The sequence below is a fragment of the Rhinopithecus bieti genome, unplaced genomic scaffold, assembly GCF_001698545.2.
Source record: "Rhinopithecus bieti isolate Rb0 unplaced genomic scaffold, ASM169854v2 scaffold_26125, whole genome shotgun sequence".
Taxonomy (NCBI): domain Eukaryota; kingdom Metazoa; phylum Chordata; class Mammalia; order Primates; family Cercopithecidae; genus Rhinopithecus; species Rhinopithecus bieti.
The window spans coordinates 64,291-82,791 of NW_016811701.1; the positions used below are offsets into that span (position 1 = coordinate 64,291).

General features: G+C 36.5%; 1 protein-coding gene across 1 annotated transcript in view; it reads right to left on the reverse strand.

Annotated features, from left to right (window-relative positions):
- CHM (CHM Rab escort protein) overlaps positions 1-18,501 on the reverse strand; it is a 185,383-nt gene that overhangs the window by 42,047 nt on the left and 124,835 nt on the right. Inside the window, exons 8-9 of the mRNA XM_017894674.1 lie at positions 6,721-6,825; positions 6,283-6,346 (exon numbers count right to left, since the gene is read on the reverse strand). Coding sequence (XP_017750163.1) covers positions 6,283-6,346; positions 6,721-6,825 — 169 coding nt within the window. The remainder of the gene's footprint in view (positions 1-6,282; positions 6,347-6,720; positions 6,826-18,501) is intronic.

Consider the following 18,501-nt stretch of genomic DNA (forward strand, 5'->3'; position numbering starts at 1 on the left):
GAACAGAATTTGAAACATATTTATGTATCTTTTCATAATTCTCATAGATAACAACTATTTTAAATACCTTTAATATTTATTTAATCCTACTTACTATAGGTTTCTTACTATAAACTTACTATAGGTTGAGTAACCATTATCTAAATTCCAAAATACTCCAAAATCCAAAATTTACTGCCGACATGATGCTCTAAGGAAACGTTCACTGGAGCATGTTGCTCATTGGAGCATGTTGGATTTCAGATTTTCAAATTAGGGACATTCAACTGGCATACTCCAAAATCTGAAAAAATCTGAAATCCCAAACACTTCTGGTTTCATGCATTTCAGATAAGGGATATTCAATTTGTATTTTCAAAGGATACAATTATGACTTCTTAGTTCTGAAATATGTGTACTTTGCTGTTTGAAATCAGACCATATTAAATCAATCTTGATTGCTCATAATGGCTAAAAACAGCAGCTAGCACTAATAATTAAAGATGTTACCCATTACAATCATATTGAAGCAAGCAAACTAAATATATCAAAACATTTGAAAACAAATAATTTTAAAGACTCCATTAATAAAACTAGAAATTCAGAATCAAAAGTAAAATGTAAAATTATTCTTAAGTACTATTTATTGATATGTAGTATGCTATCCTAGGCATTAATGATATGCTAGATTGTTTTATATTTAAAAACTTTAAATGACCTTCAGGTCAATGTTTCTTTTTTTTTTTTGAGACGGAGTCTCAACTCTGTTGCCCAGGCTGGTGTACAGTGGTGCAATCTTGGCTCACTGCAACCCCCACCTCCTGGGTTCAAATGATTCTCGTGCCTCAGCCTCCCAAGTAGCTAGCTAGGATTACAGGCATGCATTACCACACCTGGCTCTCTCTCTCTCTCTCTGTCTCTCTCTCTCTCTCTCTCTCTATATATATATATACACACACACACACATATACATATATACACACACACACACACATATATATATATATATACACACATATATATATTTTGTATTTTTTGTAGAGATGGGGTTTCACCATGTTGGCCAGGCTGATCTCGAACTCATGACCTCAAGCAATCCAGCTACCTTGGCTTCCCAAAGTACTGGGATTACAGACATGAGCCACTGCGCCCGGCCCAGGTCAATGTTTCTTTGTAGATCCTAAAGTTTCAATACTAATCCTCAATCTAATCTTCAGTCTCAGGAAATTTTATCCTCTCACATAGAAAATACTTGTCAAAGGGAAAAGTTCATTTGCACTTTGCCCTATAAGTGCTATGCTACATTTTGACTGAGAATGTCACAGTGATGGCCCAAAGAGGAAACATCTAAAACAAATTTTACAATAGAAATTATTTTGATAACCATGACTATCCTACTTTTATGTACATTTCTGGCCTCAAAATGTCTCAAAAACTTATTTCTCCATGTTCCTCTCAACTCCTTTTGTTCATGATAGGAAATGCACTTTGGCATTAAAGAGATAGAAGCCACTAAGACATTGAATGTTGAACAACAGTTAAATGAGTATAACTAAAACAGTGACCATAATTGGAAAAGTATCTTAATGAGTGCAATAACATGTAAGGACGCTTCTTTTGATTTTTCTACAACTATCACCTTTTTTTTTTTTTACTGAGATGCAATTAGTAACCTCCTACTACCAGTACCTCCGTCAACCTGAACTCTGAGAAGTTAACTGTCTTAAACCTCATAGAGATGATAAAAACCATCAAAAAAGAACTCCCTCAACCCTCTAATACCACTTCCATAAAACTTACCTGGACCCACACCTATTCTTCCCTCTAAGTCTCATCATTCTATCTATACTGTACAACTCAAAAAAAAAAAAAAAAGAAAAGGAGGGGAGAGAAGATGAAGGAAGAAAACTCTCTACAGGAAACAAAGACAGACAAGCAGGACACACACTTTAGACTGATCACTCTGAAGGATATGTAGAAGGCAGATTTGAAGTAGACTAGATGAGAGACAGGATGACCAATTACGAGTCAGAGATGATGAGTCCCGTAACTTGAACAGTGAGAAAAGGCAGATCAAAGCAACTTTTAGGAAGTACATTGAAGGACGTGAAGTTGATGAGATGTCAGAGAGGGAAGGAAGAAGTTGCCACTGAAAGGATGTCAGAACTATTCCCAGAAGTAGGGAACACTGAATGACGAGCAATTTGCAGAGGGAAGATGGTGAGTTAAGTTTTGAGTGTGTTCCATTTGACAGACGTCCAGCAGGAAGCTTGTGGGCCAGACACTCCTGGGAGATATAGAAGTGTCTGTCACCAAGATTTATGCAGAACTGATATCATGAGACTACATAGAGTCATCTAGTGAGTATGCCCACAGCAAGACATACTGTGGGCTGAGAGAAAAACACTGAGGAGCCCTGATATTTAAGGACTGGGTAAAGGAACAAGAGCCCACTAACGAAGTAGAGAGGAAACAAAGAGTCATGAGGGGAACCACAAGAGCAGAGTTTCATGGAAGCCAAGAGTACAGACTTTCAAGAGAAATGGAATAATAACATTATCAAATGTACCAGAAAAGTCCCAGTAGACAAGAACCAAAAAATATCCCCTAGCTCTGACTTCTGTGAAGTTATTAATGAATTTAGCAAGAAAAAAAAAATGTGGCAGAAATATGAGGATAGAAACCAGGTTGCAGTGTTATAGAAATGAATGGGAGGTAAGGAATTGGTGGCAGCAAGTATAGACGCTGTCTTGAAAATGTTGGTAAGAAGAAAGAAGATAGCTAGAGATGGGGACAGAATCAAAGTTAAAAATCAAATCTAAAAAATTTTATTTTTAGAACAGAAAATGCTAGTATGTATGTGTGTGTGTGTGTGTGTGTGTGTGTGTATATTAGCATATATGAAATAGAAAATGCTTGCTTGTGTGTGTGTGTGTATGTCTGTTTAAAAACAAAATGGTGCCAGCAACAGTGGGGAGAGGCTGAAGATACAGGAGAGCAGGCAATAAAGAGTGGTGTGTGTGTGTGTGTGTGTGTGTGTGTGTGTCAAGGGCACTTGTCAACGGGGCTGGCTTTGAACAAGGAGGGGAGCCTCCTGATTCATTCGTGAGTTAAGTACACACGTGGTGGTGGGACAGGAAGTCAAAGACTACTGTGTGTGGTGGATAGCCTCATTATTTTCAGTGAAGCAAGGTCGGGGGAGGGGCAGCGGGGTGGGAGGGGCAGCGGGGTGAGAGAAGCAGGGGATAAGCCGGGTGGGTAAAATCATGAAGACCTGCATTAGGCACTGAGGGAAAAGCGAAAGGGAGATGTCAGGCCAGTGGAAGAACTGACCGGTGATGTGTGCTGAAGGTCCAGCTGAATAACGATAGCACCCTTGTATCTGTGGCATGGTTAGTCTGTCTGGTTGTATGGTTTTCTTAAGCAGCCATCAGTGATCCAGGTGAAGATTATAGCCTGACTCAGGGATGGGATCTTCCTCTGTGGGTGTAGTGGAACGGCATGACAACATGGGTACTGAGAGTGTCAGACAAAGAGCAATTCAGAAGATTTACTATGGGGTCTAGCATAGGGAAAAGGAAAAGGGCAGAAGGGAGATAAACTGAAAAGAAACAGAGGGAATGAGGAATTGTACATCTCTTAACAGACTGGGGGGCGGGGGGAGGTAAGAGAATGAAAGAGCTGGAAGGATAGGGGCAGATTAATGCCACTATAGATCCATGACCTTCAGACTCAACTGGGCCATTAACATTGCTCAGCAATTTGACCATGAGACAGTACACTCTCTGACTCCTTATGGTGATTATTTTACATCTTTCCTTGAGCTTCGACCTATCCACATTTGCACACCCCACTCTCAAAAGATGACCTCACCTTGTTTATAATTTAAAGAATAAACGTAACCCATAAGATGGGAATTCCCAAATCTACAAATGTATTAACCCTCTGGTTTCAACGTGTCTCCCATTCCATCCAAGGGCAACATTTTTGCCTGTTCTCTGACTTTTAGCCTCCTCAGCCTTTGCCTGGACCTTGATCCATCAATTATCCTCCTTCTTACTTCGGTATCTTCAACCTCTCCCTCTCTACTGGCTTCATCCCATCAGCTGAAATATATACACTGATCTTTTAACATAAAGAAACACCCTCTTCATCTCCACGTCCCTCTTCAAAGACCAGTTCCTCTCTCTTACTCTCTTCACAGCTTAGCTTCCTCCAAGAGTTATCTCTATTTGCTCTCTTCACTCTTCTGCCTCCCTGGCACTCTTTGATCCACTCACAAACCTCAGAGCTTACTGGGAGATACAGATAATAAACCAGTAATTGTAGGAGAGTGGAGTAAGTAATATAATAGCTGCTGTACTATTTCTTCTACACGCCCATGCTCACATTTGTCACACTGAACTACAGTTGCTACTTATCTGTATCCGTATTCTCCAGACTGTAAGCTATTTGAGAGCAGAGATGCTATCATAGTGACCACTGTCTCCTTAGAACGCAGCAACACTGGCTGGAAGGTAAAAGGCACTCATTGTTTGCTGAATGGCTTAATGAAAATATTTATACTTACACATATAACAAGTATATTTGGGGGACTTTCTTGTATATAATGTTCATTTATTACCAATAAAAATTGGGACAAATGAATTGACTTTATCCACTCACACACTTCTTTCATATAAGAAGAAACTTTCAACTTAAGGAACTATAGGCACCTACTTTTAGCAGTGGCATATAGAACCAACAATCACACCTACTGAGTAAGGTGATTTTATCAGTAATTATAAAATACGGTCAGAAGGAGAACTGGGTACCCTGGAATTTAAGAGGTCTGACTGAGGAAAAATCAGAGGCATAACGCCATTCCTCTATGGAACTGGGGGTAAGGAGAAAGAAGAGAGTACCGAAATGAACAATGGTAGTAAGGAAATACCACAACTGGGGATATGTGTGGAAATTCATTCACACCAGGCCTAACAGTGGACTTACAATCATTGCCATAGGGTTGGCTACTGTCTTTTCCTCCCAGATTTTTAAATGTATTATCTGGGGATTCTCTTTTTTCTTCCCATAACAATGTATTTTCAACTTCACAGAAATAATTGTCAAAATCTAGTATTTAGTCTGATTTTCCTAAAATAAATCTGTTATATAAGATGCAACTATTTGTTCCACTGGATGGAAATCCTTAAGAAACCAATGCCATTACATTATTGCCATCATGTATTTTTTAAAAACACATTTAAAAAATACCACAAGTTGAGTATCCCTAATCCAAAAATCCGAAATCCAAAATGTTCTAAAACCCCCCAAAAAACCCCTAAAATCCAAGCATTTCTGACCCCAAGCATTTCGGAGAAGGGATATTCAAACTTTAGTACATATAGCTCAATACGCTGCATTTTGTCAATATTGATTTATATATATTATTATGTAGATTAAATTAGTAACAATGTTATTAGAAAGCACAGGACTCAATGAGGTTTCATCTCACACCTTTCAGGATGGCTATTATCAACAAGACAAGAGACAACAAGTGTTGACGAGGATGTAGAAAAAAGCAGACCCTTGTATGCTGTTGGTTGGAATGCAAATCTATACAAACATATGGAAAACAGTATGGAGGTTCCACAAAAAAATTAAAAATAGAATTATCCTATGATCCACCAATCCAGCTTCTGGGTATACATCCATCAGTATCTCAAAGAAATGTCTGCACTCCCATGTTCAATGCAGCAGTATTCGTTGCAGCCAAGATTTGGAAACAACCTAAGTGTCCATCAATGGAAGAATGGGTTTTTAAAAAATGGGGTGTGTGTATGTGTAAACAATGGAATATCATTCAATCTTTAAAGAAGAAAGCCCTACCATTTGCAAGAACATAGATGAACCTGGAGGATATTATGCTAAGTGAAATGAGCCAGACACAAAAAGGAAAATATTGCATTATTGCATTCATATGTGAAACACAAAAAACTTCAAAGTCATAGAAGCAGAGAATAAAACGGTGCTTGCCAGGAGTTAGGTAAAATGGGGAGTCGTTGGTCAAAGGGTACAAACTTTCAGTTACACAAAAAGAATGACTTAGAGATCTAATGTACAGCACAAGACTACAGTTAATATGGTATTGTATATTTAAAATTTGTTGAAAGTAGATCTTAAGTGTTCTCACCACAAAAAAGGTAACTATGTAAAGAGATATGTTAATTAGCTTGACTGCAGTGATTAGTTCACCATGTATATATATACCGAAACATCTTCATATATACAACTTTTATTAAAAATATATAGGACTGAATTTACCTGTTGATCTGAATCTGTTTGTAGGACAGATCTATCTGTAATCAGCACTGCCCTGGAGATCTGCCTGTAATGCATAAAACAGTGAAGCAGTAATTCTGATTCCACGGATAAGTTTCGTTTATAGTTATATAACCACCAGAAGGCACGTTTCAAAGATTTAAGTCAGGATAAAAGTGTCACCTCCCCAAACCAAGTCAAGTTCGGCTTTAATCTTTTCTTGGCTCATGAAAGAAGAATGCCTGACCTACAGACAAACCCCAGCTGAAGTAAAGGAGTTGAAATTATGTTAGGCTCCCCTAATACCAGACCCTGTAAGTCAAGTAAGATATTGAATATATCTTTGGTTTGGTATTTATTTGCATGTTACCTGAAGAACAGAACTATACAGAAATGTCAGTAAAATTACCTTCACTTGCTAATGGGTGGAGGGGGCCTTACCTGTATTGCACACGTGAGCACATGTTCTCAGAAAAGTAACTGTCCTCCACGAGGAAATGCTCAGAGATAATTCTCTGACCAAACTGATCTATAATTGCTTTACATCTATAAAGAAGATAAGCATATCATAAAAGTTCATATTAATAATTAAATAATTGAGAAAAACAACATAATCAGCTACCAATTTTGAATCTAAAATGAATTTCTTGTGAAGACAGGATTTAAAACTTGCCTACAATTCCACGTTTTCTGACACAAAACTGACACTAAATGACAGAATATATATTCTTGTTGCTGTTTTGAGGGCTTTTGAAGTACAAAATGAACACAGAATACAACTTAAACATATATTTTGAATGTCATTAATAAGAATAAAGTCAGGATAAGAATTATAATAAACCATAAGTTTCCTAATATTTAGGAACATAGAAGCATTTCCTTTGTTTAGAAAACAGGCTCTCCCCCGACCCCTTCACAGCTCTAAGAAAAGAAAGAGAGAAAACTGATTAAATACCTTGTTATACCATTCACAGCCTGTAAAGGCCTTTTACAGGGTTTTTATTTTCTGTTAAATGTTGTTTTCTCTTTTGTCCAAGAATAGCTATATGATCACGTGTTGGATAATGTTTGAAACAGAAAAATGTGATAGAGCTTCTTTTAATATCTGTTTCCACTTTACTTCAAAGGATGATCATAGAAAGATTTCTTTGAAGTGCTGTTTCCAAATAAGGAAAACACTTATGCATGGACATTATCAGGTCTCTGTCATCTGATATGTGTTGGGACAATGAATCATATAGAACCCTCCATTGACCTTCTTTCAATGTGTCTAGATAAAAGGATGAAAATTAGAATCCATCTCCTTGCAGTGCCACAAGTTATAAATGTACTTTATAGGGCTCATTATCCAAACTAATGGACTAAGGGCAACATCCTTGAAATGGACTTACCAGCACTGACAAAGCCAGCATGCAATATTTCAGGAACTATATGCAAATGACTGTGTGTTTGCTATATCTTTTGATTACGGAAATATCAATTTATTTGTGTCACAGCTTCCCTTTGGGGAACAGAATTATTTTATTAGAAATGAACTTATGTGCTGCCCCCTCATAAAATGTAAGCAAAATAATTCCGAAAGCATACTGTGAAATATACTGGTATAAGTTAAAATCTGTTCAATGACTCTAAAAATAAGCCATATAAGTGATATTTTCCAGGAATAAAGGCATTAAAAATAAAATGACTAACACTCAAGACGAGTAGTGAGAGGAATTTAATTTGTATTTCCTAAAGGCAGATTATGATATGCTGGTATTTTTGAATAAATGGCATCCCACTGCTGCTAGGATAGACTATGATGTCTAGTGATGTCACATGTACATAATAGATATTTTAACCAATTAACCACCTTTAAATATAACATTTGTTATATTACATTAATATTTACATGATTTTTTCCATCTCATCTCCATCTTCTTCTCTTCTACACTTCTGTTTCTATACATACCTCCTCATATTTCATTGAACTCTTGCCTTATAAAATACTTAACAAAATACATCTGAAGTATTTACATCTGATATTCTCCAAAATAATGTTTTATAAGTAATTCACTCAGTCTTCTATTTTAAAACACTCATATACCTTTTGAAACACAAAGTACTTCAGGCAATTGAGAAGAGATATCTGCTGTCATTAAACATCAATCTCTATTTGTCCTGTAAGCACTGACAAGCCTTTTCTTACCTTTAATTCAGAGACTATGTAAAGTCAAGAGGAAATAACTGGGCAGAAAAGGGGGTGTTAAATTTCTGTATCTTGATAGGGGCTTACATTATACAGATTTATCATTTGTTAAAACTCAGTTAAAAGCACTGAAGATTTGGACACTTCACTGTATGTAAACTTACATCAAAAGAAAAACACTAAACAAATATTGAGCTCCAGTTAATAAAATGTAAGCTGAAGTATTTAGGGCAAATTTAACTGACATCTGCAATTCACAGTAAAATGCATTAAAAAGATGAATCGATACAAGGATAGAGGGGTTCATATTTGGGTAGATATGTGACTAAACAAGTTTATTAAAACGTTAATTATAGAATCCAGGAGGTGGATATAGAGGTATTCTGTCGAAATTCCTTCCATGCCAGTATAAGTTTGAAAATGCTCATCAGAAAATGCTAAAATAAAACTGGGGGAGGGGATCAGTGTTAATATAAATCTCAGACCTGAGTGTAAGTCTTTACAAAGGGTTCCCATTTAAACTGCATTATTAAACCTGGCCCTCGAGCTTTGTAGGCTTCTAAACATGAACAAGGTTGTTTTGGTGGTAGTCATACCTTTGTTGACAGACATTTGTTTCAAAAGTTATATTAGAGAGAACTAATGGAGATCACTCAAAAGGCAAGTATGGGGGTGTGGGAGTTAGGGAGCTCAACCATACCACGAGAAGATACTAACACATGTGCTTATTTATGCTGAGGCTTCTAATGAAACGGTGATTCTCAGAGGAGAAGGAGGAGAAGGAAGCAAATCAGAATCACACCTGGGGGACTTTTTGAAATTATAAAGTACCCCTGGAGATTCTGATAAGCTCCCAAATCCCAGGAAAGAATCACTGTCAAGCGTGCCACTGTTACTGTTGTATCTTTTATGTTGTGCTAGGTGGAGAAAAGTCAAGGGCTATTGGTACAGATAAAATACTTGTTTCTGCAAAAATTGAGGTGATGGTCATATATGCCCAAGTCTCAGTCTGGTAGATGATAATCACATGACTCACCTGATAATATCACGCTGAAGTACTAAGGCTCTAGGCTTAAGCAAAGCTGCTCAAATCAAGACATGTTTAAGCAAGTAATAAGATTTGTTTTCCTCTCAGACATTTAACTTACTGTCATATATTCGGCCTAATTGGGAAAACAATGAATAAAAAAACATTGATTTTGATCTAAATTTAGTCTTTGTATTATAAAGATTCATATAAAAAATCAGATGACATTTAATTAACAGAAAGCAGCAAAATTAAACAGTGCTGCCAGAGTCATGAAAATACCCCTCCCACGTAAACCTGAGGAAGCCAGGAAAGATTAAATCATGTAAGATTTAGTTGAGGGCCTTGCTGAGCCTCATAAATAGTAATTTGAGGAGGAACATAACAGGTGTCCCCAGTTACAGGGACACAATGACCAAGCTGAGCATACAAAACACTGAAGCCAGAGAGAACATTTCTAGAACTAAGCTTTCTAAATCAACAAATCACAAGTTATTCAGTTCTTGGTTCAATGATATAAGTGTGTAAATAGCAAAATGATGATGAGGAAAAAAATACTCAGTAAGATGAAAACTCAATATCTGGAATTTGGCCCAGAAGAGAAAAATAACACTAAAACGAGTATTCAATCTCTGTGATCTTCAGAATGAATATACCAAATAATTTTATGATAAAGAAAGCAGAAATCGCATATGTAATAATTTAAAGGAAAATGTACTAAGGAAATTAGAAGATTCTCAATCACTAAAGAAAACAAAATAATTTTCCCTAGTCACTATGCCCTTCTGAGCTTTCTCAAACACACTAGTTCAAATGCCACCTCATTCATAAAACCATTTCAAATGCTTCCCACTCATTTTTTTTTTTGGGTGAAAAACACTCTAATAGTTCTAAACACCATTAACAGGCAAATAACTTCAAATCTATAGTTTATGGCTCTGACCTCTGCTAAGCTCTGTAACCATATTTGTAACTGTCTATTATCTACTACTTTCTGGATAGACTCCAAGCTCCCTTTTAATAAATAACTGAAAAACAAAAATTGTATATATTCAAGGTGCATAATGTAATGACTTGATATTCACTGTGTAGTGATTACCGCAAATTAACACATCTATCGCCACCCATCATTACCATCTGTGGGTGTCATGAGGAACTTAAAACCTGCTCTTACCAAATCTCAAGGAAAAATACAGTATTATTAGCCAAGCGTTTTTTTAAAACTAGCATGCTGCAAACTGAGTTTATCATGGCTCCTCACCTGCTCCCACTCCCATGGAATCCCTATGTCAGCTAATGGCATAACCAGCAGTTCTCCGACCTCAAATCTCTTCTTATATCTAGTCTGCTATAACATTTTGATTCCACCTTATAAATACTTCCTGAAACTAGCCTCTTCTCTCCATCTCCACTGATACTGCCTTAGACTCTTATAATGTCTAATAAGATAACCTGCTAGCAAATTGGTAGTTCATTTGTTTAACATAAATGTACAGCATAACAACCATGTGTGCTGTTCTAAGAGGTAAGAATAAAAATGTTTTGCCCTAAAGGACAAGATTCAGACAGAGACAATTTTTGAAGATTCAGGCAGAGACAATTTTAAGACAATAGCAAAGTCCGGTGATAAAAGATAAGGATAGGGAATTGCACAGTAATAGAAGAGATACCTAACTCATCTTATGGTGGAGGGGTGGAGTATCAGGGAATGCTCTTTGGAGGAAGTGACACATTTGTTGCTTTTAAAGGATAACATACAGTTAAGCAAGCAAATAAAGATACAGATATCTCAGGTAGAAAGGCAGCATTTGCAGGGTTACAAAGGCAAGTAAGAGAAGAGCAGGTACAGAGACCCATGAACAGTTCAGTATTATGTGACAATAAAATGAAAGGCAAGTAGGGAAGAGAGATGAGCCAAGACAAGGAGACAGACGCCAGATTACAGAGTCTCACCCATCATGTGTCATATAAAAAGGTCTTACACTTTATTCTGAGATTATATAAAGGAACTGAAGCTTTTAAATAAGGAGGGGCCAGATGTGCACACTGAACAGATCTCAATGTGCAATTATCTTATAAATTTAGTTGTTCTGTAATGTCCCCCAGTAGACTCTAAGTTCCATGAGAACAAACACCCTGATTGTCTTATTCTCTGCTGTATCCCCAGTGCCTGGCACAAAGAAAACAAATAATACTTGTTGCATGGATGGGTGAATGGATGGATGGTTAATGAAGTATTCTGTACTTGTGAATAGTGTAGAGACAGGAAAAAAATGATACAGAATCTCTGATTTAGGAGGTGAAGAATCACTTTCCATCACAGTGCTTCTTCCAAATCATTGCCAGAATTACCAACTTAAAAGTAGCAAATCTAATCTTGTTTAAAACTATCTCTGATTATAGTCCAAATTCCTTACTAGCACAGCACAGAAGAATCTTCACAATAGGTATCCCCCACCACTGGATTCCAAGGTCTCCAACTGTATTAACAGTTACTGTTAGCTAACATAGCTAGCACTTAAAATGTGTAACAAATGGTTCTACAACCTTTATCTATTTAGTTAATACTTATAATAACCCTACAAGGTAGGTGTAGTCAATTGTCCAAGTTTCTAGATACAGAAACTGGGTCACAGAAAGTTAAACAATTGCTCAAGTACACACAGCTAGTGACAAAGTCAGGATCCAAATCCAATCTATCTAACTTTAGAGCTGTACTCTTTACTGAAGTCTCCTTGTATACAAGGGTAGGTTCCATGTTTTATTCACTTCTTTATCCCCATAACAACTAGCATGGGGGTTGGCAGATGTTAAGTATCTAGAATATGACCACTACCATTTTGCAAGCAGGCCATGCTAAAATCAGTGCTTCAGCAATGACAAATGGTGCTGAGTCAGTCACCTCAAATTTGGTCTAACATTCTATTCATTACTAACTTCCAAGTATCTAGAAAAGGCATAGACAGCTGGACATGGTGGTTCATGCCTGTTAATTCCAGCACTTTGGGAGGCCGAGGCCAGTGGATCACCTGAGGTCAGGAGTCTGACACCAGCCTGGAAACATGGCGAAACCCCGTCTCTACTAAAAATACAAAAATTAGCCAAGCTTGGTCATGTGCCTGTAATCCCAGCTACTAGGGGGGCTGAGGCAGGAGAATCACTTGAACCTGGGAGGGGGAGGTTGCAGTGAGCCGAGATTGCACCACTGCACTCCAGCCTGGGCGACAGAGCGAGACTCTGTCTCAAAATAGAAAAAAAAAAAAAAAGGCATAGACATCAGAAAATATATCTGACATCAGAAATATTCCTGACATCAGAAAAATACATTCCTGACATCAAGAAAGAGTCGTAGTAGGAAAGCAGGTAAGTGAGACAGCTGAAGTACACAGGAAACAGTAGCTGAAGTAATTAATTACAACTATTGGTTATAGATGTATCTGGTCCTGGTCCAAGATTTTCTACCCTACCGAAATATCAAATACTATACTACTAAATGGCCAGATCTAATTTACAGGAGTTTTACCTGGTCAGCATAGCTGCAAAGGAAAAGAAAACTGTTCAACTAGAACATTCAGTGTTTCCAAAAACAGTCAAGTCAACGGAAGCATGCAGTATTAGAATTTAGTGAAAAGGTTTAGAAAAGAACCACTGATACATACCTACGTCCTCCCAAATAAGAAAGCAGAACCAATCAAACAAAAGCGAGAAATAAAATCTGGCTGAAAATAGGTATGCATTTGGTTACATATTCCATATACCATGATTTAATGTGCCTCCTTAATGCCCTATTTCTTCTCTCGAAGTTGGTACAGTATTTTGATGTATAATCACCACATTAAACTCAATGCTGTGATCACTTATGCCTCTCTCAGTTTTCCTAAATGGACAGTGCAAAGAAAAGCACAAAAAGGGTTATAGTCAGTCTTTAATCTTTATCCATTTATTTAAGTCAAAGTTATTGAGTATAATGGCTACTAGGAACCTGTCGGGGGGTTCTGGAGATATGACAGTGAGATCCTGCCTTTTCTTAAAGAGAACTTATGAAATGATCACACGAGGGAACATGACAGTGGGGAGTGGAGACTGACAGAGGGTTCTGATGTTGTCTGTGGGATCACAGAATAAACTCAGAACTTTGACTCCAAGTATAAGTAGTTCTTAACTGTCCTAAACAGGAGAGGGGATGTCAAGTGTTATATATAGAAAACTAGGAAAAGAAAGGCAAACTAAAACCATAAGGAGACAAATGCAAATCTTTGCAGATTCCTTAGTTGGTACCCTAATTATACATAGAATATAACAACTGTCTAAGCCAGCCTTGAATCCTTAAAAAGAAATGTATGTTGGATTTGCCCAATACAAGGTCAAGGTTTTTCCCCCAAAAAACTATCCCTCCCTTTATTTTCAAATCCTAACAAAATATCTCCTATTACTGGTTATCTCTCTTGTATATTTGATTTTGAATGGCAAAGCTGTGTTTGGTAAAGATATACTGACTTGAGCCAACTTCAGTCAATGCTAGCTTTAGGTATTTATAAAGACTATTTGACTTGCTAGATCTGTTTAAAGAGGAAAACTTTAATATAAATATGGTAATTATTACTGAAGGTATAAATATGAACTTATATTATTCAAGTATTGCTTGACTCTTAAAACTTTTAAAGATCACTTAAGCAATTTAGTATAGTGAGAATATTGTAGATAACAGTAGTATTATGATTACAGGTCAAGTTTTTAAAACTGTCAAGTTACAGAAATACATAGTTATAGCTTAGAATAAATTTTCCAGGATGAGATTCATATACAGAATTCAAAATCATTGCATTCTAAAAAAACAAGGACATGAAGATGATGCTCACTGGAAAACTGGGGTTCTAGTAATATAACAATATAATTAATAGCACAAGAAGACTGTGTGCTATTTAATTTACATTCATAAAAGCAGGCACATCCAAGTTGTTCAACTTTTTTAAAATTTCTCACTGGGACTGAAGATTATGCATTATGAGAGAATAGCTTACATTTGAGCATATAAAATATCTTAAGATAATTTATTTCTAAACATTAAGGAAAAGCCAAGTACTTTCTAAGAGCATTAAATAACTCAACCAAAGCATGTCAAATCTAGAAGGAGATCCAGAGATGACTGCAGAGTCCATGTCATTCATCTTACAGATAAAGGATCCGGTCTAGAGGAAAGGATTTGCCTACTGTCATTCATGGCACTAATGGAAATCCAAGTCTCCTCTCATTCAAGGGCTACCCAAACTTTACTCATGCCTTAGAAGTTACAAAATAAGACATGTCTTTCTATGAAGATATTCTTAGAAGCAGTCTGCCTCCTATTTAAAATTCACATTTGATTGTCGGTATATCTGGCAGTTTCATATTGATAAGGATTAGACTGAATTAAGACCTAGAGATCCCAGTTTGCCATGGAACACAGTACCCTTAACTAAACCCTCAATTTTACCTTATAGATCAGTGTTTCTCAGTGTCATCTAAGGACTTCCTATACTAGATTCACTTGGGGTTTTCTTTAAAACTGCAAATTACTGCATTCCCCCTAAGCATATTAACCAGTTTCACTTTCTGAGGGTGAAGAACAGAAATCTGCATTTTTGCCAAGATTACCTGGTAATTTTTAGGCACACTAAAGTTTGAAAACCACCAATCTAGAGATTCATTTGGTCCCTAGACCATTAGCTTTCAGCTATCTGTTGCAACGGGAATCTGTACCGGATCATAAAAAAGAGCTCCTCTGTTCAGAGCATGTCATAAAAACTAAGTCAAAGGTAAGGAAAAGGTAGCTTTTAGTTCAACAAATGCAATTACTATACTAGCATACCTTTAAAAAAAACATGAGCTATGCAAATTATTCATGTCACATGGGACTGAAATGGGACCCCAAGGATAAAAGAATCTAAGTAAATAAACACCAAACAAGCAATTCATTATCTGGCTTTCTGTCATGGGAACATACTCTTGTAGCAGAATGAATGCACAAAGAAAAATGATTCTAGAAGTCTAAAGACAACTATTCCTTAACTTCCATAGAGTTCTTCAGGAATCAAGATGTTAACATCCTGGGTCTTTAGGGATTAATTTTTCTCTGCAAATTATCACGTTTCATTTTGTACTATCCTTCTATAAAAGTGCTAAAGGTACTTTACAAGCCTTTTAAAATATGTATCAGTGTTACACTACAGAATTACTCTTCTAAAGCAAATTTACTATCTAAGCATTATATATTTCTAGAGTTGAGGATTTTCTTCACCATACCTCAAAATACTAGTTTTTTCACTACAATTAGTCTATAAGAAGTTAAGAGACATTGTATGTCATTTAGACGATACAAAACTTCTGTAAAATGAAAGAAACAGCTTAAAATTTATATTATTTAAGCTTCCAGTTCAAATATTAAAATGTTTTATAACCTCAAAAATACTATTTAACTATATACTCCTAAAAACAATCATCCAAGAAATACAGGTCAGTAGATTGTTGAGAACGTGTAACAAAAAAGAAAACACATAGCAATTTAGACAGTCTCTAAAACTGGATCTAAAATATTTAAGTTTCAGTGTAGAAGGTAGAAATCAGAGAATATTTTATCCAGTGTAATTCAGACCAGTGATTATAACTGAAATATAAAATACACAGTAAACAAACGGTGTTCAGCTCTTTTAAAGAACAGGTAAATTCTTATTTCAATCCTAAAGCAGCCTATAGGCCTGATACTATTGTAAAAAATGTATCCTCAGGTAAGAGGGCAGCATAGTTTATGACAACAATCTACCTAAAAAACTCATTAAAATCTTTTCTCTTGGAGTGACATGCATTATCAGCAGAGATTAATCTGATGAGTCTTTAGGTGAATTCCATTTTAAAATGCAATAACAGAGGGCTTTGTTGTCATCTGATGAAAATCAATTAGAGGAGGTAAGGCCACAAGGAAAACTAACATCACTCATCACCCACCCCTGGCAGCTGAAATGATTTGTCTTCCAAGCTTGGATGACCAGGAGCTATAGGCATATTGCAGGGAAATTAATTTAGTTTCTATATTCTGAACTCACTATTCTTGTTCTGGAGGACCTAAACACAAATTACTTTTAATCAAGGTTGATATGTTATTAATACCAAGGAGGATCTTTGAAGAATCTTTTTTTTAAAATTGACTTCAGCATTTTCACCTGTGTTTGGGATATATACATATATATGAAGGTGACTTATATCATCCTTACTTTCTGGATTCTTTGTCCACTACAAGGCACTGTACTGAATGGCGAAGACAATAAATTCCACCAAACACTGCACACATCCTAGGAAGAGAACAGGAAAATAAGAATTAGGGTAATTGGGTTGAAAATTAAGGTAAAAGTATCTTCTTTTAAGTATTTTACACTTCATAATTGGTATTACAGAAAACAAAATTTGATAATGTATTATTTTCTCTATCATAGTACTAAAAGTCTCTCAGAGGCAAGATTAGTAATATCTTGACACAGCAGAAGTGCTACTGATAATAATATAATGCTGACACTTAGAACTGTGACCAAACCAAAAGTGTCCCTAAGCAAGAGCCAATTATCCCCGAAAATCAGCTCCTGCCTACCTAAGGTACAAAGAACACAAACAGTCTCAAGAGGTAATGTATGTATGACACACCCAAGAGAAATCACCATCGAGAAGTGTTAAAGAGGAATTAAGCATGGAAGACTCTGGAAAACTCCTAGATATTTTACTTACAATACATGTAAGCAAAATCTCCCGTAGCCAAAACTCAACTGGGAACTGAAAGCTAGAGCAGTAAGCATGACTTAATGCAGCATAAGCCCTAGGGAGTGTGCCTATCTCAGTAGTAATCTAAGTGCGTAAGTTTTAATGCACTTTAATGCACACATAAGGAGAGGAGAGGCCTTAAGATCCAAACAAGGCAGTAAGTAGAAAAGGAGATATTTTCTTATAATATCTGGATTATTAAAGAGCTATGCCTCAGTTAAAGGGTAACCAAGAAAAGAAATCCATGAACTAAAAGAGGGAGAAAACAAGCAAAAAAAAAAAAAAAAAAAAAAAAAAAAAAAAAAAAAAAAAAATTGGTTTGGGTGGATCCCTGAATGGAGGAAGACTACACTGTGTATTTATTAATATTATCAGTAGTCTGCCCTCATACATGTTAGGGGTTTGAAATTATACCACTATATGATACAAGAAGCTCTTAGCCAGTAAAATATAAAATATCATGAGAAGTGGCTCTGGGTCAGTGAGTAGACTCCTGGACACTTAGGGGAAGCAATGGCTAAAGCTTTGTGGTGGAATAAGACTAACTAAGGCCACATGAGATTGCCACAGATACCTAGATAATGAGTTTATAATCTAAAATTATACAACACACGAGGAAACACATCTTACTTTGAGTGAGCAGACAAAAGAAATAGCAGGATTAAACTCCTCAAAATGTTATTCGGCTAGTATAACTATCTGATTGAGATATGGGTATGCTTAGGGTGAATGAATCAAAAACACAAGAAAATAATAATGGAATGTCCAAAAAGACGACTATGGTAGGCTGAAAAATACACTCTCCCATTAAGATGTTCACATTTTAATCTCTGGTTCCTGTGAATATATTACCATGCTTGGCAAGAAGGACTTTACAGTGGTGATTAATGTATTGATCTTGAGATTGGGAGATTATTCTGGTGGGTGCAACATAATCACAAGTGTCTTTAAAAGAAAGAGGTGTCCGGGAGCAGAGGCTCACACCTGTAATCCCAGCACTTTGGGAGGCCGAGGCAGGTGGATCACCTGAGGTCAGGAGTTTGAGACCAGCCTAGCTAACATGGTGAAATCCTATCTCTACTAAAAATGCAAAATTAGCCGGGTATGGTGGTGCATCCCTGTCATCCCAGCTACACGGGAGGCTGAGGCAGGAGAATTGCTTGAATCTGGGAAGCAGAGATTGCAGTGAGCCAAGATCGCGCCACTGCACTCCAACCTAGGT